General features: G+C 45.8%; 1 protein-coding gene across 6 annotated transcripts in view; it reads left to right on the forward strand.

Moving 5' to 3' along the window:
* The first annotated feature begins 1196 nt into the window (after nt 1–1196).
* Nucleotides 1197–24725, forward strand: part of MRAS (muscle RAS oncogene homolog) — a 38718-nt gene continuing 15189 nt past the window's right edge. Inside the window, exons 1-3 of one of the 6 annotated variants that reach the window (XM_088168246.1) lie at nt 1197–1322; nt 1543–1715; nt 22042–22252. In XM_088168246.1, coding sequence (XP_088024372.1) covers nt 22060–22252 — 193 coding nt within the window. In that variant the 5' untranslated portion in view covers nt 1197–1322; nt 1543–1715; nt 22042–22059. Of the gene's footprint in view, nt 1323–1362; nt 1716–2246; nt 2648–3066; nt 3083–22038; nt 22253–24725 lie in introns of those variants that run through there. The other 5 variants (XM_014871718.2, XM_014871717.2, XM_088168247.1 and 2 more) reach the window with 5 other exon arrangements.

A 24725-nucleotide genomic window follows, 5' to 3' on the forward strand; every position in this document is an offset into this window, starting at 1 on the left:
AGCGCTGTCCCAGACTCCCTGGGTAGATCTTTCTGGGGACTACTGGAGCGTATGTACTGCTAATTCAGCACAGGAGGAGAGCTGGGACTGTTCACTTGGGTTTAAGAGCCATTTTGAGTTCCTGTACCTCTGCTTTGCACACCACCGGGGAGGTAAGCCCTGACCCAGCAAGGTAAATCAGCAGATGCCTAAATGGAGTCCCTGTGATGCTGTGGGCGTTCGGCATGTCCATGAGCACCCTGCAGGGCTGTGCCCACGGTGCTCCTGCGGTAGGACACATCCTTCCTGCCGTGGATTATTCTCACATAGCCACTGCTAGCATCCTCTGTGAGAGCAGCATGTGTCAGTAAGTGCGTAGGTGCGGGAGCAGAGCTTTTGCTGGTGTCATGTTCAAGGTGTGAGGTGGCAAAGGAGCCCGCAGGTGGCATAGGAAGCACTGCTTTGGTTCTGTCTCCCAGTGCCAGCCAAGGGCACAAATGGGAGGTAAGGAAAGTAACCACTGCCCATGTGTAAGTATAGGATGCCCGACTATAGTACAGCATACAGTGCCCGAGTGCTGTATAGGATGAACTCCGGTATATTAAACACCAATTTTCTTATTGGGATTAAAGTTGATGAGGCTTCCTCGTATTAATTATGAATATATACGGGGGAGAGGGAGAAGGGGGGTTTTATGTGCATAGTAGCTGGCTTTCAAAGGCTCGGTGTGTGCCGTGTTCATGTGGCGTGAACGGCGCTTGCACCAGCCCGTGCCCTGCGGCTGCTGCCCCGTCCATCACACACACAGAACCGGCTGTTTTACTGTCCTCCTTGTCCTGCCCCTCCTCCCCGTTTGCTGGCGGCTGCACAAACCCCGCGGCCGGAGGAGGGTCGGTCCGCTCCCGTTCAGCCACAGCCCGGCAGGGCCCGGGGTGCCGGGCGGGGACAGCCGGCCCGAGCGGTTTAAGGTGCCGCCGCTGCCGCCCCGCTCCACCTTAACGCGCGGCGGCGGCGGACGGGCCCATTGCCGCGCCGGGGGTCGGCGGGCCGGGCCCCCGGGAGCCGCCGCCGCCGCGCCCGCCGGACCGCGGCACCCACGCGCGTCCCGAGTGCCAAACGCGGCCGGGCCGCCGAGCCGCAGGTGACGGCGGGTCCCCGCACCGCCGCGAATCCCCCTCCGGCGGCGCCCGGGCCGGCCCCCGGCGGCGGGGCCGGGCTATTTATAGCAGGCGCCGCGGCGATATAAGGGATGGCCGGCGCGGGCTGCGCTGCCGCGGCCGCTGGGCCAGAGCGCGCGGGGCCCGCCGGCGCTGCCCGGCCGAGGGCGCGGCCCCGCAGCTCGGGTGAGCGGGCGGGGAGCGCTGCCTGTGAGCGGGGCGGGGGGATATAGCCAAGCGAACAATAACCCGGGCGTGTTCTGCCCGTCCCCCGCGGGGCGCGGGACAGCGCCGCGCACTTGGGGCGCTCCACGCGTGTCAAGCCCGCGGGAGGGGCGGGACCGCCGTGACACCAGGCGGTGACCGCGGCGGGGCTTCCCCCTCTGCTTCTTTCCTCTCCCCACAGCGATTCCTCCTGAAATGCGGCGCCCCACGCTGGCATGAACACCCCTGTCGGGAGCCGAGCGCCCCGGGCACCGCCGCTTTCCCTGGCCTCAGCTCGGTGTCGGGAAGAAAGCGCTGTCGCCGACTGTCGCCGCGGAGCCGCCGCTCGCAGCAGCGCCGGACGCGGGACGGACGGTACGGGGGTGTGGGGGGCTCGGGGTCCCTGCCCCGCCGGGAAAAGGGAATGTATGGCGCGATGGTCGGAACGGCGTGCGGTCCGTGTCTTCTCCGGGCGGTGCGCTGAGTTATGCGGTGTAATGGAAGATCTTTGTAAGTTGAGGGTTTGTTGGATTTTGCTGGTGTCAGGGGTTACCCTCCCCGCTACAGATTCAAAGCCACAGTAATGTTTTACTTTCCTACCCCGGCTGTGTTTGGATGTGATGAGTATGGCGAGGATTCTTATATTAAAATTGCTCGTGGATCACTGAGTACTTTGCATAAGCGTCAATAACTTTTAGAAGGATAGAGATGCGATCTTCAATTACAAAGGAACAAGGAGAGGAGGAGGCACAGCTTTGGGGTTTTTTTCTTCTGGTTTTCCTTTACTTTTACTTTGCTTTTTTACTTTCTGCTTTAAGAAAACAAACTGAACCGCAGATAGGACAAGGATTTTTCAGACCTTGTGATTGGGATTGTTGGGGATTAGAGAGAAAACTTGTAGGTTTTTTGTTTGTTTATTTATTTTAATCAATAGCTCAAGAGCCCTAGAAACAACGTATAAAGCCCTGCATCCTAGGCAGAGAAACTAAGATAAAGCCACGCTGGCTGCAAGCTGAGGAGCAAGTGTTAGACCTCGGCTGGATCAGTCTCAAGCATCCTGCACTCCTCTGCTCCAGTGACCCTCCCTGTCGTGCTGACCACGTCGTGCAGCAATTGGGGACTTCACAGCGGCCGGTCCGAGTGGAGGCAGGGCTTTTCTTAGAAGAGCAAAGCGCACAGGGGAGCCCTGACCCCGGCTTGAGGCTTTTTCCCAGCACAGGGAACAGCAGCCCTTCAGCACTGTCAGCTGGCACTGTCCTCCAGTAATGCCATGGAAAATATGAAAATCTAAGCCACCAACTCCTCAGGTAGCTTAAATCATCTAGGTTCGGATTTTGTTAGCAGGCTTAAAGGGATGCTATTGACTGGAAATGTTTGTGTGTCTTACCTGGAAACTGATGTTCATAGAAGAGTTGATACTAAGAAAAGTGAATCAACTTTATAGTCATATCAGCTATAGATGTGCTTTCTGAATTTTCACTCTGAAATTATCTGGTTAGCTCAGGCTCTTTCTGCACAAGAGAGATGCATTTCAAAGGCCTAAAACTGTCATTTTTCTTTATGAAAAGTACTGGTCTCTTGCTCTGAATCTGTTAAAAGAGATTTGCAAAAACAAGATCTATCAATTTAAGAAAGGCGGGAGAAAGATAAGAGAGAACAAGGGGTGTGGCAAGGAAATTATGAACTAATAGCTTTAAAGAAAAATATCTCTCTGTAGTAGAGCTTTGGACTGCCTAAGAGGGGTAAGATTTCTTTCTAGATATTTGAGTCTGAAAATACTAAGCTGACAGCATCTCCTTAAAAATAATAGTGTATGTAGGAAATGAGTATGACTAGCTCCATATTATAGTTCTACAACAATTTGTTTGTCTTCCTTTGATTTTGCTTCTCCGTTCCAGTATGCTAGAGTGTATACCCATATTGCAGAGGGTCAAACACCCCACCAGCATCACTCGTGAACTGGAGCAGCTGCAATAGGGTCAGAGCTGGCCCAGCACCACTTTTCAGAAATACAGTGAGAGGCAGTTCTATTTATGGAAGTTTTTGGTGAGCATTTTCACAAGCTCAAATTTTTTTGCAGAGGTGCTAAGAATTGCAGAAACTAAACTTGCCTTGTTCATGGGGGGAGCTTGTGGTATGTGTCATATTGGATGTTTTTTTCTTATCCTGGGACTGAGGCTAACACTAGGAAAGAATGACATTGTATCAGAAGGTGGTTAGAGAGGACTTTCTTCATTCTCGTCACACATTTTTTGGCACTGCTGGAGACATGGCGTTTGGGGATTGGAAGGAGGAGGATGAGTCCTGCACATGAGCTGGTGTTGTCACTGGCAAAGGCAATGTAAGGCAGGTGGATATAGAGAAATGGATGGGATGATTCATTATTGTTGACATTGTGCTGTGGTTTCTTAGGCTCTTCTTTAGCTGCAGTGTCCCATACCCCAGACCTCCCTGGCCAACTAGCTGCACCATGTGCTCCTAGTGGTGTTTCAGGGCTGACGACATTTGAGCAGAAACTCTACTCCCTTCTTTTAATTCTGGAAGGCTGCTTGTGCAAAACTGTTCAGCTTCATTCATTTCTGCCTTTTCATTTCTATCTTCCTTCCTTGGGTGTGAAGTCCTTTTTGTAGCTGGATTCAAGCCAGGAACCTCTACCCATAGCTGCCAAGCCTGGCATCCCTACTGACCTGCTGGCTCCAGGTGAGTCAGTTCATTAGGATGAATCAGTATGCCCTGTAAAAGTTATAGGCTCCAGACTTCAGCTTGACCACTCTTAATAATTTGGTTTTGCCTGGTTTGTTTGTCACTGCTTCAGCTAAGGTGTCACTTCTGGTGACTTCTTGCTTCATATTTGCTCAGCTTTTGGAGCCATGCAGGGCCTTCAGTGCAGTGCCCCTACACTTTTTGGAGCTGCTTTTGCCTCAGTATTGTAACTTCTCCATGACTGGCTCATCCCTTTACCTCTCTTACCTGCATAGGTGGAGTTAGGGGAGATTGTACCTCAGAATGGGAATGTGCAGCTCACAATGCAGGGAGTACTTCAGACTCTGGAGGTGGAGAATATTAACATGAATCCACAGGAATGAAGAGGGGAGTGTTTTTGCATGGTGGTGGTGTTTGCATAAGCTTTTACTGTCATAAATAAGTAGATTAGGATTTAGGGGACAAATTCAATGTGAAAAATAGGGAATTAATTTTCAGGCTTCTAAGGCAGGGCTGAGGAAGAGAAGTGGTGTTAAAAGATATGGAAATGTGCCTTTAAAGTGACCTTTCAAAGATGTATGACATTATTTTTGTTGTGTGAAGCATCCAAGTTTAATGAAGTATAAAGCAGAAGGGGTTGGGACGATTTGGTCCAAGTGAAAACAGAATGAGCGTGGGACTGGCAGATGGGAGGAACATTAGCCCACTCCTTGGTGGAGTTGTTGCTTTCTCCTGTCGTTGCTTATAGGGGTGCTTGAGAGAAGACACTTACTGGGGAGGGGAGAATAGCCTTCCTGTTCCACTTGAATGTCACTGGCTCTATTTTTCTCTGTGGGGAAACAAAGTTCCAGTGCTCCAGTGGGTCATATCCTGAGTGTTTGTATCCAAAGTAAATCTAGAGCAACACCATCTACTTCACTAACATCTGCAATAAGCCATGACTGGCCCTTTCTGAACAGAGAGGGAAAATGAGCAGCTGTAACTTCAGATGCTGAATTTTTTGGCATACTTATTTTTTTTTAAATTTATGGCTCTTTTATTCTCTCTTTGAGAATGTAGTGGAGCAATTGCTCATCTGTGCATGAGTATATGTGAGAAAATGTCAGTGGAGGAGTAATATATATGGAAATCTTGCACAGAGATGGAACAGGCAGCTAGTTTGCCATTAGATAATGAAATAATTATACAAAAATATGTCTTCTGAAATAAAGATTGAGGTAAGGGATAGGGACAGGCATGGGGGAGGTTAACAATATTTTGAAGTAGTTTGTTCTACTTACAGTACTCATTACTGACTCTCCTGCAATTTTACTCTTCAGACACTGTTTTTCCAGTGAGTGGTGCTTAGTGTTGCACAGGCAGATAGGTTTCATCTGAGGGACCAGCCCAATTGCTGGAGCTAGGTGAAGGGGTGGGAGACTGCCCCCAAATACTTTCTCTGTCACAAACTGGCCAAAGATGGGTAGGCCAAGGTCAGCAACTCTTACAGGTACCAATGAACCTGCCTCTCAGTGAGTCTACTTTCCTTCTTTCTAAATTGGGGTAGTAGAAGTTATTTATAAATATAGCTGAGATACTTCAGGAGGCATCTAAGTATCTGAGACAGTCTTGGATGGGATTCCCCTTCCTGCTACTTCTCTTCTGACCAGAACTGACCAGCAGAAATGTTCAGTGCTTGTAGAATTTACATATTAATTTTTGGCTAGATTTTGTTAACCTTGGAATTTGTATGACATTGATAGGCTCAAGAGTAAAATCTTTAACTACTTTCTTATACTTTCTGCTACTATAGAGAAGCTTAAAAAGTTCCTGGCACTCCTTCACCTTCTACCAAATAACACAATGCCTCCCTTGCCTTCTCTTTGAGAAAGTCTGCTTCCTCAAAGAATGTTGTATCAAATATATAACTTTATTCAGGGTGGTAAAAATTATTTGTTCTTTCTTCATCCCAGCTCTTGACTGCATCTGCCTAGTTCTTGGTCTAGAGGTAAATGTCACTGAGGACTGCCTGTGGACTATTTTGCATCTGAATGGTGACTTGTAATGATTCAGGTAATGGGCCAGACCACTGTTTTATGTAGTGACTGGTGCTAGTCCACTGAAGTCCAAACAGCTGCTCCAAGTTTCCATCATCTCCAGTGAAAACAAGTACCACAGCATCAGCTTGCAGCCAGTTTACAGTAAACCTACTCCCTGGGCTGTGGGTTAACCTCCTTACATGTCCCTTGTGGTCAGGTCTGTTACTCTCCTATGTGAAAATAAATCTTGGTGTGCTTTCTGATTTACTGGAGTGTAAATAAACCAGGAAGGTCTTTCACGTTCAGGCTCTCTCATCAGCATATATTAGTAACGCTCATCAGCTTTTCACTGGAACTTTGATGGCATAATTACTCTGAAAGGGTAACATATTCAAAACTACCTTTGTGACTTTGGGAGTTAGATTCCTCGGAGTCTTAGTCATTATTTTAAGTAGGAATTAGCTTTTTAAGCTGCACACACTCCTGGAAGTTTTAAGCAAAGGCTTCTGTTTATCTTGTCTTTAAAATACCAGTTTCTAGGATGAGAGTGGCAGCTCTGCCACTCCACTCATCTCAGATATTAAATAAGAATGTTGGAGAAACAGTTAGAAAAATATTGTGGTAAATAAATTCTCATGGGTAGTCTTATTAGAGAGGTCCAAGAGGTAAAAATGTATTTTTCAGTCACCTGACAGGAAGATGGATATGGGCTTGCATTTTCAGCTGAGAGGATGACTGATGTCTCAGCTGTTGTTGTAGACAGAGCAAAGCATATATTTCTCTAGACAGGATTTGGTGCACTTAGCTCAAACAGCTTGTGACTAGAACAGTTTAAGTTACTGGGGCAAACATGGTTATCAGAAGAAACAGATAAACTAAGAAAACAGTCTTGCATACTCTAATGCTTGTGTAGGTAAGATTTTAATTTGCTATCAGTCCTAGGGTTCTTTTTGAGCAGTGATGGATTAGTCTTGATACTTGTGCAAGTTTTAAAGCATTCCTGTAACACTTGTAATGCAAAGTCTGTTTATTTTGCAACATACCTGTGAAATAGGGACCTGTATTTATCTCATTTGTACAGCTAGGGAAATGAAGTATTCAGTAAAGCTAAACACAGCATGAGGGATTGATCACACAAGAAAGTCTGCTGTAGTACAGACAGGAGGGTGCTGAAACTGGGTCTCAATTCCCATGAAAATCGACAAGCTCTGGTCCATGCTGTACTCATCTGGTTCTTCCTCAGTGCTTCTGAAGCAGCTTGTGGCATTTGCTTGGCTAGACAATGTGCATTTGGCTTTTCTAAGGAAAAAAATTCAAGTGTGGTGAGGGAGGGAGGGAGGTGATGTGTGTCTGGGGGAAGATGAAGAGTGGGGAGCATCCCCCAGCTAGAGATGCCTCCACCTCCACTTCTTCAGTGAGTGGCTTCCCCAAGGCTGGCACAGGCTGCTTCTCAGCTACTGAAACTATGTTCCTCTCTGGCAAGTCCCTGCTCTTTCTGTATCTAGAGCCAGCTCTGCTCTTCTTAATAAAGTTCATGTGAGTGGCTGGGTTGATGATGGAGCTTTCTGCCCAGCTCCACATCTCCTGCCACAGCGCTGAGTCCCTGTGCTGCCTGGGTTCCCTGATGGAGCAGAGCCTCATCTACTCCATCTCGGCTGTGTGAGGGTCACCAGCGTTTGGGGTTTGGTGGAGAAAACTGTCCAAAGCTGGCAGGAGGAATCTTTTGTTATGGTTGCATGATGAACAGTAACAATGTGAGTTTTATTGCTCACAATGTATCCACATTTATAGGATGCTATATTTAAAAAGGAGAAAAAATGAGTCATGGGGAGCTATGCTAATACTAAGTATTTATGTCTACCTCTTGTGAGGCTGAAGGCAGTGGGAGTTGAGCAACATTCTTGTGAAGTGTCTAGAGGATTTAGGGATCAAACCAAAGCCTGCTGAAGTCAGCTGTAAGTCATGCTGTGCCTTGCTCGGGGCCGTGTCATGTACTGTGTGTGGGTTACAGTGAAATATTCCTCTTGGGAAAGCCAGCAGCGCTCAGTGCTGCCCACTTCCGTGGGCTCGGGCAAGAGCTTGACTTGCTCCCAGTGTTTCTTTGCCACTGGAAAGCCACTGCCGGGTCGCTGCCAGGGCAGGGATGTTGCTGTGCCTCCCAGCCATGCCTGCAGCACCATAGCAATGGTACCTGCACCCCGAGTGGGAGCAGGCAGAGCCTGGCATGTCTCGGCTTCTCCTGCTCCTCCGCAGGAACTGCAGTCCCAAGGAGATGATGTGTCAGGGTCTGTGTGGCACGAGCTGCTGGAGCTTTCGTTTCGGAGCTGGCTAGGGACACGGGGATGCCAGGGTTCGGATACTTTCACTTATGGCATGTCTTGACACTAATTCAGTTGGCTTCCACTTAATTATGAAGTGCAAATGTTGGAGTTTGATTTAAATAGAAGTTCTTTAATGAAATTTAATCTGATTGAGAATGCCAGTGAATTCAGCTTTCCAAGCGTCTGCTTGCCAGTACGCCTCAGCTCCTGTCACAGCTATAGGAAGGACTGAGATCAGGATTTCACTGGTGGGTGAGCCAACAATGGAGAATGGAAAGGGACTCTGTGAACAAACACTGACAGCGCCATGTGTCCAAAAAATGCAGATTTGGCAACAGCAAGAGGCTCCGCAGTTCCTCTGTATAATCCACTTATTGGAAGGAGGGGGTTTTGAAGTGAGCAAAAAATAATTATTGAAGTGAAATCTTCAGCTTTATTAGATTTTTAAATTTTGTTTTCTTGTGATTTGTTTTGTTTGTGGTTTTTTTAAGACTTGGTCATATCAGTATGAAAATGAATGTGTCTAATCTTCCTTCAGTATAGTTTTGAGTGGTGTGCTATTGCAGCCTGTTCTGTTTTCCAGTGCAAGTCGTGCTCTGGTTTATGGAAACAAATACTTGTTCATCTTGCAAATATTAGAAGGGTTGAAAAGCATTTGAATAGGGATCTGCTCTTCGCATTGCTGGAAACAGTAAGCCTTATGGTGAGCCTGATAGGCAATAGCTGGAACAAAGACCCACCCATTCAACATTAAAAGGATGTTAATGGACATCAGTGTAGTGGGAATCACAGCCACTTTCCTCTTGAACTGGCCTTCCCACTTAAAGAACTACTGAAACACCCACTGTAGCATGTCTTCAGGTACCTGGTAACTCCAAAAAAACATTTAAAGGGGTTTTTTTTCCTGTAAACTTGTGATCCTGTGACACAAGCTCTTTACCAGTTGGTTGTTGAAAAATGCACTCTGAAGGGGTACCAAATGACAAAAGCAACAGGATGAAGATGGAATTTAATCTCTTGGACACATCCAGACACTGTTATCAGGTCTGTCATCTGTACTTAGCATACCCAGATAGCTCTTGAGTGGTCTGCATAGACAGCTGGCAGTTTAGTAGAGATTGTGATCTTCAGAAAATATGTAGCTAATTTCTTGTGTAATATTTTCTCTGGAAGTATTGGTCACCAGCCTCAGTGCAACACTTGCTGGGTGGGGAACATATGCCTATAAAGGAGAACTCTTTGGAAGAAGTTATTCAGTACCAAGTACTCAATCTCAGAAAGCGTCATGAAGGGCATTCACAGAGCTTGTGCTGCAGGGTGATGAACTGGGAGGGGGGAGATCACTGAAGGAATCCCTTTGGCTCAGTAGTGCTTGTGCTGAGCTGCAGTTGCAGCCTGAGGCTGGTTTGGTGGCTGCTGGTGTTTCGTAGGGACAAGAATCCCTAACTAACCTTGGAACATGAGGAGACATGCCCCAGTGCTCTGGAAAAACCCTCAGCTGTTGTGAATTGTTTTTGTGCAACAGTGCAAGGTCAAACACTGCGTTGTAGCTCTCAGAATAGTGCATGATTTCGCTGTTAAGGTGCCTGCCTGCATCTGACACAGCTGCCCTTGGAGAACAAGGCGGGTATTGCCTGAGCCCACTCTATGCACTTCACTGCCACCTGAAGAGACCTTGGTGACAGCTGGGGAAGGATCATAGCCTGGAATTAGAGCATCCAGAGGTTGTGATCAGCTGTAGTGATGAGGTGGACTTGCAGCACTTCCCTAAGAAAATATTCTGTAGCTCAAGGGCAGAGCACTTTGAGAGAGATTTCTGTTTCCTCCACGTGCTGTGGATGCTTTCAGATCTAATCTGCAAACAGGGAATATGTCAGGCATGAGGGACTGTGTGCAGACCATTTGCTTTTATTGAGGTTTGGGCAGGTCTGAAGAGATGCTGAATGCTCTGTTAAGATGCTCTGCTGGGCATCGCTTCCTCTGTGCATCCTGCAGAATAGCTCCATGAAGCACAAAGATGCTGACAAGCTGCTGCATCACCCTAGTCCTGTGAGCAGCAAGGGCTTTGTTACATGAGATTTACTTGTGGAGTATTAAGTCTGTTTTCAAAAGTTTTACTTGGACCAAATGCCTGTGGAGCATGAGAAGGCTTTCATGTGATTCGGCCAAGTCAGCTAAGAGAATATATAATTCCTTATTCTTTTTGCAATGTAGCAACCCTGTTTAATTAGGCAACTGGGATTTGAATTATTAAATAACAGAACAGTTTCAATCTACTTTTCTATTGGTAAAGATCTCCAGCAGCCCCACTTTTATTCAGTGGATTTTTAAATTATGAGTTCCAGAAACTCTTTGAACCTCAGGAGGATGACTTGCTGGATCCAGGAGGACAGAAAAATAGGACTCTTATTTTAAGGTCTCCTGAGCACAGCAAGTTACTCTCTGTTGTTTACATACCAACCTCACCAAAATATGGAAATAAATGCTAGGCTGTCAAAGCAAAGCAGAAAAATTGTGTTTTCGGGCATATCCTGTGTCAAAGCATCTGGTTTTGTGCAGCATAAGAATAAATCCTTCTACTGCACAAAACACTGGGAGCAGTTCTCTGGTTTGGGGTAAAAGAATAGAGCAAAGTAACAGGAGCTGCAGTTCCTGTGGGCTCATGAGGATGAACTGGCATGGCTGTGGGGTGAGAAGGAACAAAGAGGAGTTGTCTCAGCCAGAGCAGTGAAGAACTGCTGAACTTGGGCAGTGATTGGAGGTCTGCCACCTTCAAGGCAACGACAAAAGGACAAAGGAAATGCCTGCCAGTGTCCATGATTGGGGCAGACATGCCAGCAGCCCTGGGCAGGGTGTCCTCGTGGGCAGCAGGAGGTAAGGGACTTGCTGACAAAGCCACTTGGTCCCAAAAAACTCCTTAAATATCTCTCAACCTCAGGCTCTCCAAGCCCTCCTAACCCCAGGCCAATGTATTCTGGCTTCTCTTTGGGACTGGTGCACTTCAAAAGCCTTGTTGAGTGGAGGGGTGGGTGGAACTGGTGACCCAAAATACCATTTCCCCTTCCTAAGGCTGGGCGTATACCAAACTTGTGTCTCTGTGTGGTAAAGGAATATGAACCAAAAGTGCTGAGAGATGCAGTGGTTAAATTGAAACATGCTGTGGCAGGATGAAAGTAATCTTGTCCCTTACAAGGCCTTAATGCTTTGGGGCTTTATTTATTTTATTTTTTTCCAGTGGCTGCCATCCATGCTGTCTCTATCTATGCTTTTAATAGAGATATGTTTATATGCAGAGATGTGTCAAGATACCATCAGGTTAAATCATCCCATGTTGTATTATACTCACTAGGTCGATATAAAAAAACAATCTCTATAGCAGTGTTTTATTTAAACTTTTAAGTCTGAAGTGTCATTGAAGGTGCTGAAGCATAAGAGGATAAATCCATGTGAAAGTCTATGTCCCTTGCAGAGAACCCTGCAGTACAAAGAAGGGTCAAATATAATTTTTTTGCTGTTTCTGTGAGTCTGGTATGTAAAATGTGATACAAATGAGAGATTTACCTGGATTGCCAAAACTAAGGTTCATCCATAATAACTTTGCTTGGTGTTTAGAAGTAATGTCACTGTACATGTATAGGAATGGCATATGACATCTACCCTAAGGCTAGAACAACAAAATGCTTTTGAGCAGAGTCTTTGGTGTCTTGACTTGGTTACAACTTTGCAGCACAGTAGCTGTACTTCAGAGCTGTGTGGTGGATGGAAGTTAAAGATGGGTCTTACGGCAGAACCTCAACATTTCTTTGGAATTTCTCAGCCGAGGTCCGTAGGAGATTAAACATATTTCCTTGCTCAGATACTTCTGAGTTTCAAACAGGAGAAGGAGAGCAGAGTAATTGAACCAAAGCAATGATCTGGAAGAGCTCATCAAGCACCAGGATTCTTCTTTGAAGATAGCTCTTGATTTATCTCAATAGTCTCGACTCAGAAACTTTGTCCAGTTACTTTGCTGTATTTGGTTCATGCGTGGTCTGACCTGTGAAGTGACCCTTCCCACTTCTCAGGCAATGCACAAGTGCTGTTGTAGGCCTTGTAGGAGCTCTTTACCACTCAGGTACAACTGCAGTGTATAGTGGCACCGTAGTACCACTCATAGTAAGGAAAGGTGAGTGTGGTCCAGCCCCAGAAAATGACAAGCAGTGTGGTGATACCAGTGTTTAACTGATGCTTTATCCTCTTGTCACATGAAAGGGGCAAACCTGCCCCTTTTCCAGGACTCAGTGGTGTGTTCACTGCCTGTACTGCTCTGTAGCCCAGCACATCTTCTCATCCCTCTGGGACAGCATGCTCTCAGGAAATCTGACTCTGCAATTTCTGCAAATCTGTCAGTGTCAGCCTGATGATGAGACAGAAGGAGGCATCACATTGGGCATGGAATGCTGAGTACCTTGAAAGCTGACTTCTGAAAACAAGTGTGATGTGTTTCTCTCATGTGAAAACAGTTTATAGGGCAAAAGCAGATGTTATTGTTTGGTATGTGTGAAAGATGCTTTGTGGCAGAAGTGGGTGTGCCTCTCTGCTGTTGCTTTCTTCTTTTCTTTTTCTTTTTTTTTTTTTTCCCCTCCATGCAGTGGTAATTGAGTTTTGGGGGTGGTTCTCTTTCCCTGAAGTTGTGGGTGAATTTCTGATGTGATTGCACAGTGTAGTGGTGGTTGGAGCCCTGCTGTTGCCTCGTTCATCGGAGCTGCTTCACGAGAGTGCAAAACATTTTTGAGGTATGATTTCCCATAGCATGCTAATCCAGTGAAGTGCTGTAGATTCGTTTGCTGGCACAGTTTAAATCCATAATGCAGCACCACCTGCCAAACCACAGGGCATAATGGAAGTGTTAATGAATGTACATATATACCCTCCCACACGGCTGCAAGTTGAATGACTTAAGAGTTGAGGCAGAGAACTTAGGCTGAGCGTAGAAGGAACCAGAATTAGGGTATCTTGATGCAGATCTCTGCTGAAACTGGGGTTGAGGGGTGGCCACAGGGGTCTAAAGTTGGGTCAGCTGACTTACAGGGTGCTTTCAAAGATGTGTTGATTTTCAGCTGCTGCTCTATGGATTCATCCACTCATGACACCCGAGATGTAACTTGGGCATTCAACACCAAAGTGCAGGTACTGAGCAGATATCCAGCTGGGGTCCTGGTACCTCTCTTCCAAGGGGATATTTTCATGGGATGCTTCTCTCCAGTGCTGGGAGGGTGAAGGCACTTGATAGGAGAGTGGACTTGAGTCATGCCAGGGTAAACTCTGTTCCTCAGGGATGCTTTGGCCAGTTGCCCACTGGTTTGAGTGTCAAGGTGTGTGTTTGCCACCAGGCTGGCACAGAGCAGAAGGAGCAGGGAAAGAGCTGACAGCCAAGAGTGTGCCAAAGAGAGGGGCTAGGAATAGGCAGTAGGTCTGGCCTGGCACACGGCTGGGATGCTGGCAGTGTATGTGCACCCTGTCCTCAGGCAGATTCAGTGGAATGCTGTGGCTTTGCAAAACTCTGCATCAACCATGTGTGAGGCAGAGGAGGAGCTTGTGCATCCTCCCCTCATCCCACTCCTCATCCCTGTACCCAGCCCCGAGTTCTGCCCACCCTCCTCTTTGAGACAAGCAGTTGGATTTGCCAAGTATGGAGTCACCTCCCCAGCATGCTGTACGTAAATAAGAGGCTTATGCTCTTGGCAGACACTGTAATGAGCCTGGAAAAAATTACTGTTACGGGTCCTGGCCCAATGATGACATCTTGGAGTCTTCCAAGTGACAGAGTAATGACATGGACCTGGGAAATGCCTGGAATAGCCTTCCACACAGTTCTGGGATTTAGCGTCATTAAATTCTAAGTAAAACAGGCCATGTGCCTATTTGGGTAAATTTAGGAGATAGCTGTTCCTTCATCTTATGAAGTCCATGCTGGTCAAGGTCTACTAAATCTCCAGCATTACAGACCAGCATTTTCTGTCCTTCTGTACCTGTAAGTGAATATTAGATGTGTTGTGGGGAACCGGGAGGACTTCCTTGGTCCAAGACCCTGGGAAAATTTATAGAGAGCCCTACAAGCCTGCCTTGTGCCTTGGGTGTAGAAATTGCAGAAATATTGGTTCTGCCCCATAGCTCACAGATAATTTCAGGGAACACTGTGATGCAAAGTGAACAGGCAAAGTCTCTTTTTTTCCATAGGATATGTATAACAATAGTCTTTTTGCTTAGGAAGGACATAGACATGAGTCAAGTTTTGGAAAAGATTTGCAGGTAGAGGACAGATTTTGGAAATAGCCTGGAGATCCCCACTCTCCTCATCATCCTTCCTCTGTCCCTTGGACTTGATAGGATTCACCCATCCCCTAGTGGAAATGCTATTACCAGTTGTCTGAGATGCAAAGTGTGTTTGCCAGGAGGGAAGGGAGTCTTTTAAAAGCCATTTACACCCGAAAGACATCCGGTAGCAACACTGGAGATGTAAAAAGCATTAAATCCTGAATTGAGCCTGACTGGAAGACAAACTTGGAGCCAAATGCATTGATTGATTTGCAGGAGGGTGACTGGAATGAGGTGGCCCTGTACCCTTTCTATCCATTAATCATCTCCACAGCATCCATAGGTGCCATGAAGTCTGTGCCTTGGCTCAGCCATTTGTGGACAGCATGGTGCTCATGAGGCTGCAGAGCAGTGGCCCATCAAGGAGCTGGGTACAGGGGTGGATGCTCCCCTTGTTTTGGCAGGGGATTTGGGACTGATGTGGGCAAGGCAGGGTGGAGCTGTGAGGAGATCCATGTTCGGCAGTCCTTGGTGCTGCTTAGGATCCCCTCACAGCTCCAGGCTGCAGCACAGGAATTTGTTGCCTGGACCACTTCCACCTGCCCACGGTGATGCTGGGTGAGGCTAGGAGGGCTGTGCCATGCACATCTGGCTGTGTCATGCACATCTGGCTGCATTGCAAGCATCAGGGCTGCATGCCGGCAGAAGAACATCTGGGCTGCAAACAGGGCATTGCTGAAGCACTGGGCTAGTACTTCAGAAACCTCACTGAGCAGTATTAAGAGCAGCAAAACCACCCAGGGCAGTGAATTTGGGGTCTTTTCTATTGGTGTGTCAGCAGGCTGAGATGTTTAGGAGGGAAGCTGCCCATTTCCAGGGATTGTGTGAGCAGGAAGGGCAGCTATTGGAATTCGAAGCTGCTTCCTCCACTAAATTTGTTCTTGCTGTGTTATCTCTGCCTGGGCAGGGCAGGGGAACATCTTGGCAATCTGCTTTTTTGCTACAGTATGTTTAGGTCAGCTTCATTGGTTCCATGATAACATAGGAGAGGCCTTCCTGGTCTCACTAGCAAAGAATTTGCAAGAGTAATACAGGAATCTGTCATTCCCTGATGTCTCTTGAGAGCTTTGGAAATAAACGAGTAAGGAAAGAGATGGTGGATTTAAATACACAAAAAGTAATGGAAGCAAGAGTAGCTTAGCCAGGCTCCAGTTACTGAGTAGGATGCTCTCATTTCATACCTTGGCAAAAGGCTTGGATCAGCCTCCAGTAGACACCCCTAAACTGGCAACCATACAGTTTTATTTGAGGCCTTAGAGATAAAAGAATGGATCTTGTGTAGCTGCTTTCTGGTCACATAGCTGGATTCTTCTACAGAACTGTTAGTGGCAGAGCTGTAACTACAAATGACCCAAATCTGACTGAAGTGTTGTTTTTAATAATAACAAAAAAAAATAAAAATCTGTCTTCTGCACCGGATTGTTGGTTTGTCAGTGATAGAACTCTTCCTACGTATTTTGAAAAGGGCACTACATCACTGAGGGAAACAGGCTGAAGATTAATGGAGTTGTTGTGGGAGGTGGAGGAGGAGTTGGGAGAGGGAAGCAGAGTTGGTTTTGGATGACATTTGTCAGTGTGATTGACTCATGCTGTGATGCTCTTACATACAGATGGGGACACTGACAAGCACATGCTCCCCAGTAAAAGCAAGTGAGTCCCTGAACCCAGCCTGGCCATGGGAAAGCTCAGTTCTATAGCAGGGGGTTCTCCTTACATCACTTAGGGACTCACAGAGGGGGAAGGTGGGGGGGCCACCTACTACCGAAGCCATTCTCAGTGACGTGGCTTTTTATTATTATTATTATTATTTGTTCAGGCTGTAATTCTGTGTTTCCTGAAATAACTACCAAGAATCAAGCAGCTACTGCCTTTAGCTGCCTTTTGTGTGAATCTCGAGTGCTTCATTACTCCCCGGTGTGTTTTCTTTCTCAAATCTGAGCAGCATCTGTGTGGTGAGGGAGGTGATGCAATTTTGGGTTGAAAGGGAGAAAAGGTCTGGCTGGCACAGGAAGACAGTGAGCAGCTCAAGGAGCACAATACTCAGGGTACAGTGTCTTTTTGCACAGGAGAATTGATGAGGCCACTTCCAGGACCCACAGTTACACCCCCCCCATATTCAAAGCCCAGCCAATTGCAGCTCTTGATTGCTTGGTAGAGGATTTTATTTTTAAATTACAGTTGGTTTAAGGCTTTCTCTTTTTTTTTCTCCCTTTTGGTAGCAATCTGACAGTGCTTTGATCACTGCTCCAAAAGGAAATGCCTGTAATTTCCTGTGCAGGTCCTACCAGGTGCTGAGCTCCATCAGATCCGGAAGCTGATGGGAGTTGGGAGCACCTGTTAGAATCCATCTTCTTAGAAAACCTCAGACTTGAAATTTCATTTGTGTTTTGAAAAACTTAATGCCTGAAGTGCAAGGGGCATCAGACTCTGGCTTCCCACATACAGATCTGTTCTGTGCTAACTTCCCACTGAAGACTGGAACGTGGTCCAGCTTTTGTTCAGTGTGTCCTTTTGGAGGCATTGACTGGGAAGGAAATCTGACAGACTGGAGAAAACTTGGCTACGAGTTAATTATATTTAGTAATAATTGGCAGTGTTTTTTCATACACCTGTGAGTCCTTTGGCTCTTGATGTCTTGAGACATGGTCATACCTACTTGAGGGAGAAATTCCTGAAGTTCATTCAGTCCTGATCAGCATGACTCAAGGGAAGCAGCAGCCTCCTAAAAGGGCATGTCCTGTCTTTCAAGGATTCTTCGTAGTTCCCAGCCCAAGGGATTGCCTACACACATTGGGCTGAACTATTTTGGTACCTGGCTAGCGTCTCTGGGTGTGTCATGGTGGTTGTGTGGCTGCAGCCAGCAGTCTGCAAGAGGAACAGAGAGGGAAGTGTTCAGATTTTGCAGAGTTTCAGCCCTGCAGGCACTGCATGGAGCTGCTAATGCTTACAAAGTGGCTGGGTAAGAGGGTGTAATCAAGTGAGCTGTGGGTAGAGTTCTTAATTGCAACCGTAGGAGTAGCTGGCAGCCTCGGTGGCTGATAGCCTTCCTCAGGTGAGATTGGCATCCTCAGGTATGCAGAGCTCTGGCAGGCCATGGGTGAAGAGCCAGGGACCAAAACAAGCTGATGATAGGAAAATTGCCTTGGCCATGGGCTGATGGAGTCATCAGCATCCATGCTTATGTATTAGTATGTGCTAAATCATAGCCTATTGCTGAAGTGGGCACAGGCTCCCTGAAGTTGTCTGCTTTGGAGAGCTGCAGCAGAGGAGGAGGGAGCTTGGTAGTTCCCACACAGGCCCTGCTGTAGCTTTTTCTGGAGGTTTCATAACAGAATTAAGCAATTTGTGTTGCAGGTTGCCATGGAGACTGTAAATCACTGTCATGCTGGTCTTCTCAGTCAGGGAGCCGGTGTCTTTAATTGCAGTAACCTCCCCTACAAACCCAGGGCTCAGTTCTGAGCTTGCTGACATTCTGTGAAGGCCTCGCCCTCCAGGACAGCAGAGCAGGAACCAGGGAAAGGCATGCCAGCACATCGAATATCAACTATCTGGGGTCCATTTTAGTTTTTATTCTTGTCTTATGTGGCCACAGCTCTGCTCAGAAACTGTGCTCAGACCCACTTGCATTCAGGGCAAGTTTTGTAATGAGAGTGGGGATTAGATACACTACCTACATTTTGTGGGTCAGTCATACAAACTAAGCTGAATTTGGTGTTTTTATGTTACTTGGCTGCTCCAAGGGGATAGCTCAGCCCTTCCACTCCATCTCCATGTCTAGACAGGTAAGTGGGGTTTTATGCAGTTTATTCTGCCTCCTAAAGAAAATACTTTTCTTTCTGAGGAGGCTCAGCCTCAGTGACACCCTTGGATCAATGTTTCTTTTTTTCTTCCCATCCAGCTACCCCTGAAGTAGCCACACTTCTGACTGTCTCAGCATTACTGGTTTGTGCTGTCAGGCCACCAGTGTTGCCAGTGTGTATGGAGATGGTTGTATAAATCAGCCTCCTTCCAGTGACTAAACTAGAGCCATGACGGCATTTGTCAGCGTAGGGTATGGATCCTTCTCTTGGCTTCTTCAAAATAAACAACTATATAAATTGTAAGATGATTATCATCAGACCTTATTAGTGTATTACCACATGCTGCTTTGTATTCAGACAATAGATAAAAACATTTGTGCTTCACTTTTCCCAGTCAGATCTACAGCAAACACGCTTATTCTTGCTCCCATCTGAGGAAGACTGTGTCAGTACTCTTGCCAAAACCACATGAAAATCAGCCCAAGTCTTTTGCACTTGCCTGTAGCTCTGTGCATCTTTGGGAGTGTTTAGTCTTTTCCAGGAAATGATATATGTTGTTTTAAAGGTTTGAATCATGAGCTGGTTAAGTTTATAATCTTGTCAAGGCATGAGTTGTCTTCTTGCTTTGGTTATCAGGGCAGGTGGAGGGGAAGAGAGACTGAGTGCTTGACTCTTGGAAGGTTTTCATTATGTACTTGCATGGCTGGAGCATGGGACCTGCCATGACAGTAGAAAGAGGAGTGTTTTCATGAGCAGCAGAAACAATTCTGCAGAAATTAAACTTGCTGCCTTCTGACACTCTGAAGTTTCCATCTGTTGTGCTAGCATCACCTAAAGTACAGGGAGTTGTGCTCAACAAACCAGCTTACAGTTCTTGACTTTTTTTCCCATTTTTTTTTCTTTTTTGGTTCAGTTCTTGCTGGTTTCCCCAGGCTACATAACACTCAGTCTGGTGGTTCAGACACAGCATGACCAAACTTCTGGAAAGAACGGGAAGCAAATGCCCCAATTCAGCCGATGAGCATGCTGGGCAGAGACACAGTTTGTACAATGGGGCTAAACATTTTCCTAGTACTTTGGGGAGCATTTCATGCAAGATAAGCTTGAGGCTTCTTAGGAGCGGGTTAAAGGGCTGGCACAAAATGTCAGTGAAAATGTAATGCTCGTTGCCAAGCAGCAGCTTGTGGTTTTGTGAGGAGGTCAAAAATCGTGCACAAACGGAGTATGTTTTTCACATCCACAGACTGTCCCCCACCATGTCAGTAACAATCAGTCTTTCATTCTGCCTGGCTGGAGCTGCTTCTGCCGTGTAAAGAAGGATGGGGTGAAATCTTGGCCATGGGCAAAGCAAAAAATTGTCATTAAATGTGTTGGAAGGAGGGGCAGAGCTTTAGCCAGCATCTGTCTCAAAAAGCCTGTGAGGATCATCTGACCCAAGAAGGATTACACAGAAGTAAAACTTGGTCTTTCAAGCAAAAATAAGGCATTTAGTTGAAATTCATAGGTTTTTCTGCAGCCCAGATTGCTGTGTATTTTTGTGGTCTCATGAATATGAGAAAGTGGCTTACTCAAAAATAGGGCTAAGAAACTTTTCCTTGGGGTTGTTGTGGGGAAATTCAGTAAGACTGTTTGTTTGAAACCTCAGCTGGTTTGGTCTTTTCCCCATCCAGCAGCTGTTGCTCGCAGTGGAAATTCTTGCTATTCTCAAGAATTTCCTCCAAAGGTGGTATAGAAACAAGCAGACTTGATCATGATTCTTCTTGCTCTGAAAATGTTGACTTGTCTCAGCTTGGACAATAATCCTTTCCTGTTCTTAGCAATTTTAGCAATCTCATCCTCTGTCTCCTCTTTATTGGTTTTTTCTTTTCAGAGGTGTTATGGACTCTCCAGTGAATTGAAAGAACAAGAGACTCCCAAGTTTGCCAGGTCAAAAGTGCTTTTATGGTTCAATATTTTGGATTAAACTGAAGTAATGATTTTGGAGAAAGGAACTAGGGAAATCAACTAGGGAAATTAACCTCGATTAGGAGATTATGTTCTTGTGTTTTGACAAGAACACAATCAGCTTCTGTGGCACAGAGTACATCAGCCTTGCTTGGTGGTTTCTGAGAGTGACAAAGTTAAAGTTGTCTTTTTAATGAAAAATAAATTCCTAAGGTTATTGGGAAAGCCTCCCTAAGCTTGTGTGGCTTGGTAGGGGTACAGGTTGGGAACCAACAGTTTATGGAGGTTCCCTCGGAGCAGTCCTGGTCCCACCTCAGTGCTGAGCCCAGCCAGTACCTGCAGCCTGAAGGAAACCAGCAAAACCAGAATGTCTGGGAGCAAGTGCCTGCAGAAAATGTTACCCCAGCTGCTGCTGCACTGAACAGTATTTTCAAGAAAACTGATACCAAGAAAATCAACTGCCTTGTCTTCAGCCTTATTGTTAGGATGGATTTTTTTATTATTATTTTCTCTTTAAGTGTGTAAAACCTCCCAGAAAATGCAGTGGTGATTCAGATCTGGGAGATGGCCATTGTTTCCTCTGTGATCTTAGTCAGCATCACTGCTGCCCATGGGTGAGTGGAGGGCACTTACATGTACAGAACCTCCTGCCTGGCTTCTCCTTAAATGAGCAGTCTCTGCTGCTGAGTGTTGAAATGGGCCAGTCAGCAATGGCTGCCTCTTCTCCTTTCTCCACATACCTGTGCTGTTGTCCAGTTTCAGCCAGGGAATTTTTTTCATCTTTCTCTTAGGAGGGGGCTGTGAGGTGAGGTGTGACCATGCTGCTGGGAAGCTGCTCTGCTTTCCTGGCTGTGTCACAGCCACAGGCACCAGCCTTCCTGCCACAGCAAGGCTGAGGGTTAAAAAAAAAAAAAAGGCAAAACAAAAACCACCTGTTGTTCCTGGCCTGCTGCCTTCTTGCTTTTATTTCTCAAACTTGAAAGTGAGAGAGAAGAAAGCAGCTAAGTGCATTTTTGTCTCCTGGCAGAGCCAGGATTGAACCTTTAACTCCAGTTTCATCCATCACCACCAGTTCTGTCTGCAGATTTGGCCCCGTTAAACACCATTTAATGGTCACTATACCTTGGGATGGGCAGTGAGGAATAGCACAACTGTCTTATCAGTGAGATTTGATCACTGGCAACAGGAAACTGTCAGGAGCTTGATTGATGCACTGAGCCAGGGTGATTTTTGTCATTGCTGTGTGGACCCAGCCCCTGCAGGAAAGGTATTCAATGGCACAGGTGTTGCATGTGCATTTGGTGACAATTAGCAATGCTTGTAGACAAGGCAGGAGTAAACAAGCACAGTGGTGGAGTTGTCTGCACTTGTAAGTGCTGTGTCTGAGTTGGAATAGAGCTATTGGGAAGGGTTGGTGCTGCTGTCCCTGTCCTAAAGGATTTTGGATGTGAGAGTGCCTTCATTCTCACTTCTCAGACAGCAGGTAAAAGCTGCCTTGTGCATATTGCCCTCTTGTCATTGCTGCTGAGTGACTGGAGGTGATCTCTTTCTCCAGCAGGTTTACCACACTGGAAGCATGGCTACAAGTGCTGTTCCCAGCGAAAACCTCCCCACGTACAAGCTGGTGGTTGTTGGAGATGGTGGTGTGGGGAAGAGTGCTCTCACTATTCAGTTTTTCCAGAAGATTTTTGTGCCAGACTATGACCCAACTATTGAAGACTCCTACCTGAAGCACACAGAAATAGATGGGCAGTGGGCAATTCTTGATGGTAAGCAAGCTACTTTCATGATCCCCTTTCCCTTCTAGCTGAGCACAATTGCAAATAGACCTCGGTGTCTCCCACAGCACGTGTCCCCGTGTCCCTGCTGCTCTGCTGCAGGCTGGCAGGATCTGGAGCTGCAGTGCATGGTCTGCAGCTGGTCTCCAGCAAAGCTGCTGCTTCCAGTTGCATTGGTTCCAGTTCTGCACAGAAATGCTTCTTGCAGGCCTATGGAAACCTACAGGTCCTCATTGACACTTGGAGTAGGTTTCTGCAGCCCGTGAATGACAGCACTGCCAGGTGGCTGTTGCTAATGATACTCATTGAAGTTGTATCTCCTGGGAAATAACAGTGAGTGGGTAACTGACTGAGGCTTATAACCAGAAAGAATATTTAATCAGAACTGTTGTCCACTGACAAGGAAGAATTGTTACAGCTCTTAAATCCAGTCATTCGGGTGTGATGTTTTCACATTCAATTATCTGTTTCATTTAAATATGGGTAAGGACCAGTGTGCAGATCAGAAATCTGTTATAACCAAGAGTTTTCAGTTCTTTGAAGAAAAACTACCTTGTTTTGGTTTGGTTTTTTTAACAAAAAAAACACTAAAACATACTTTAAAAACCCCTAAAAAAAGACTAGGAAAAAAAAAAACCACAAAAAACCTACCACCTTGATTAGCAGGTGAGGAGAAAGCCCTGTATTACCTAAAACTGCAGCTTGTTCATTTGTTCTGCATGAGGCAGACAAAGGGAATCTTCCTCTTAAATGTTGTTGTAAGTTTTGTTTTGCTTTATAGAATAATTAGTAAGCACATAAAAGCAAGTATTTGGTAACTTAATTACTCAAGTTCATGTTTGTGGCCACTAACATAACTGAACTAAATTTAGTCTCACTTGTGCCAAGTGAGACTACCCTCACCCTCTTGTCACGAAGGTGTTCAAGATCTTTGGTGTCTCTGCATAAGTGTCACTGGTGTGTGGGGACAGAAAGCTGGGGGATTATCATGAGTGGTGGAATGTGGATGCTGGTGAGGTTTGCTGTGAAGACTGTTAGCTTGGTCTGGGAACTTGACATCTTACTTGCACTCTTAAGGATTTATCAGATATAATTTAGTGAGTACAAATGGCCACAAAGTCCTTAAAAAACAGATTTTATTCAGTATTAAAAAACTAAAACCAGCAAACAATAAAACAAGTTAATCTGGCCAACATTTGTTCATTTGAATATGTTAATAGTTGATATGAGGCAGTGTGAAATTGGTGCTGAAATGTCTCTTCTTGTCATCTGCATTAGATATCTGCTCCAAATTAACCATCTCATAATGTATACATGCGCCTTTATTATTAAAATGCCAGTCCTGTATAAAAGAAAAATACAGTTCTGCTGTAAATTTAATTATTTTGAGTCCAGAATCCAGGCCTCTAAAATGAGCAACTTTTATCTTCACTGGTATGCCCCATGTTCTGATAGATATACACCAGCTGCTGTACCTGTTCTTGTTGCCTGAAACAGCCTCAGTTTTGCAAATTATTGAAAAGTAGAAAAGGCATCTTTTACTGAATATTTGGAATTTTTGTTTAGACAAAAAAGAAAAACCAAAACAACACAAAAACCCCAATCAAACCTGATCTGAGTGGGAGTGGTGAAAGAAATTGTTTTCCAACAAGCAGAAACTTAACCCTTTGTTTTAATGAAAAAGCCTTTCTTTTGCTCAGATAGAGCTTAATGGCTATACTTGGGTTTAACTGAATTCAGCTGTGGCCTTGAATGGCATGTTGGGAATCTCTGACTTCCAGGGCTTGTGTGCCTACAGATGCTTCACAGCCAGAGAAGTGAAACTGCAGCTGCTTCTCTTTCCTACCGCTTGAGATTTTGAACAATCACAATTTTGGAAGAAAGGCAATATTCTTGCCTGAAAAAGGATGTGACCCTTTTCCCTCTGCCCAGCAGGAACAGGGCACCAAGACTGACTAACACTCGTGTCATTTGCCTCAGCTCTCTGTCACAGGCTCTGGATCTAGGCCATTCTGAGGTCACCATATACTGGGACAGCTGCTCTTGTTGTGGCTACATGAATCACATACAGTATAAAATTAGGGACAAACATGATAGGAAGAGTAAAGATGCATCATGATAAATCCTAGACTTTCCAGTTGTTCTTAATGATCAAAGCCTTTACAAGCTGAGGTTTCATGCAGTTCTTGGTGGGCAGAAGCAGCTGCCCACCCCCAAAATAGGAACCAAGTAAGGATATAGCATAAGGGGATCTATAAGTTTTGAAATTTTCAGAAACAGATATTATTTTATAGAAACCAAATAAATGGACATCTAACAACTTTAAAAACAGGAAACAGCCCACCCTTTTCCAGGCTGTTGCCTGAGCAATTCTGTACAAAGCATCTCAAACATTTTGTAACTGCACCAGCATTATGTTGTAAAAAAACCCTTCTGCTAGCCAGCTTGCATAAAGCATTTGGCT

This window comes from Sturnus vulgaris, chromosome 7 (genome assembly GCF_052056855.1).
Source record: "Sturnus vulgaris isolate bStuVul1 chromosome 7, bStuVul1.hap1, whole genome shotgun sequence".
In the NCBI taxonomy this organism is placed as follows: domain Eukaryota; kingdom Metazoa; phylum Chordata; class Aves; order Passeriformes; family Sturnidae; genus Sturnus; species Sturnus vulgaris.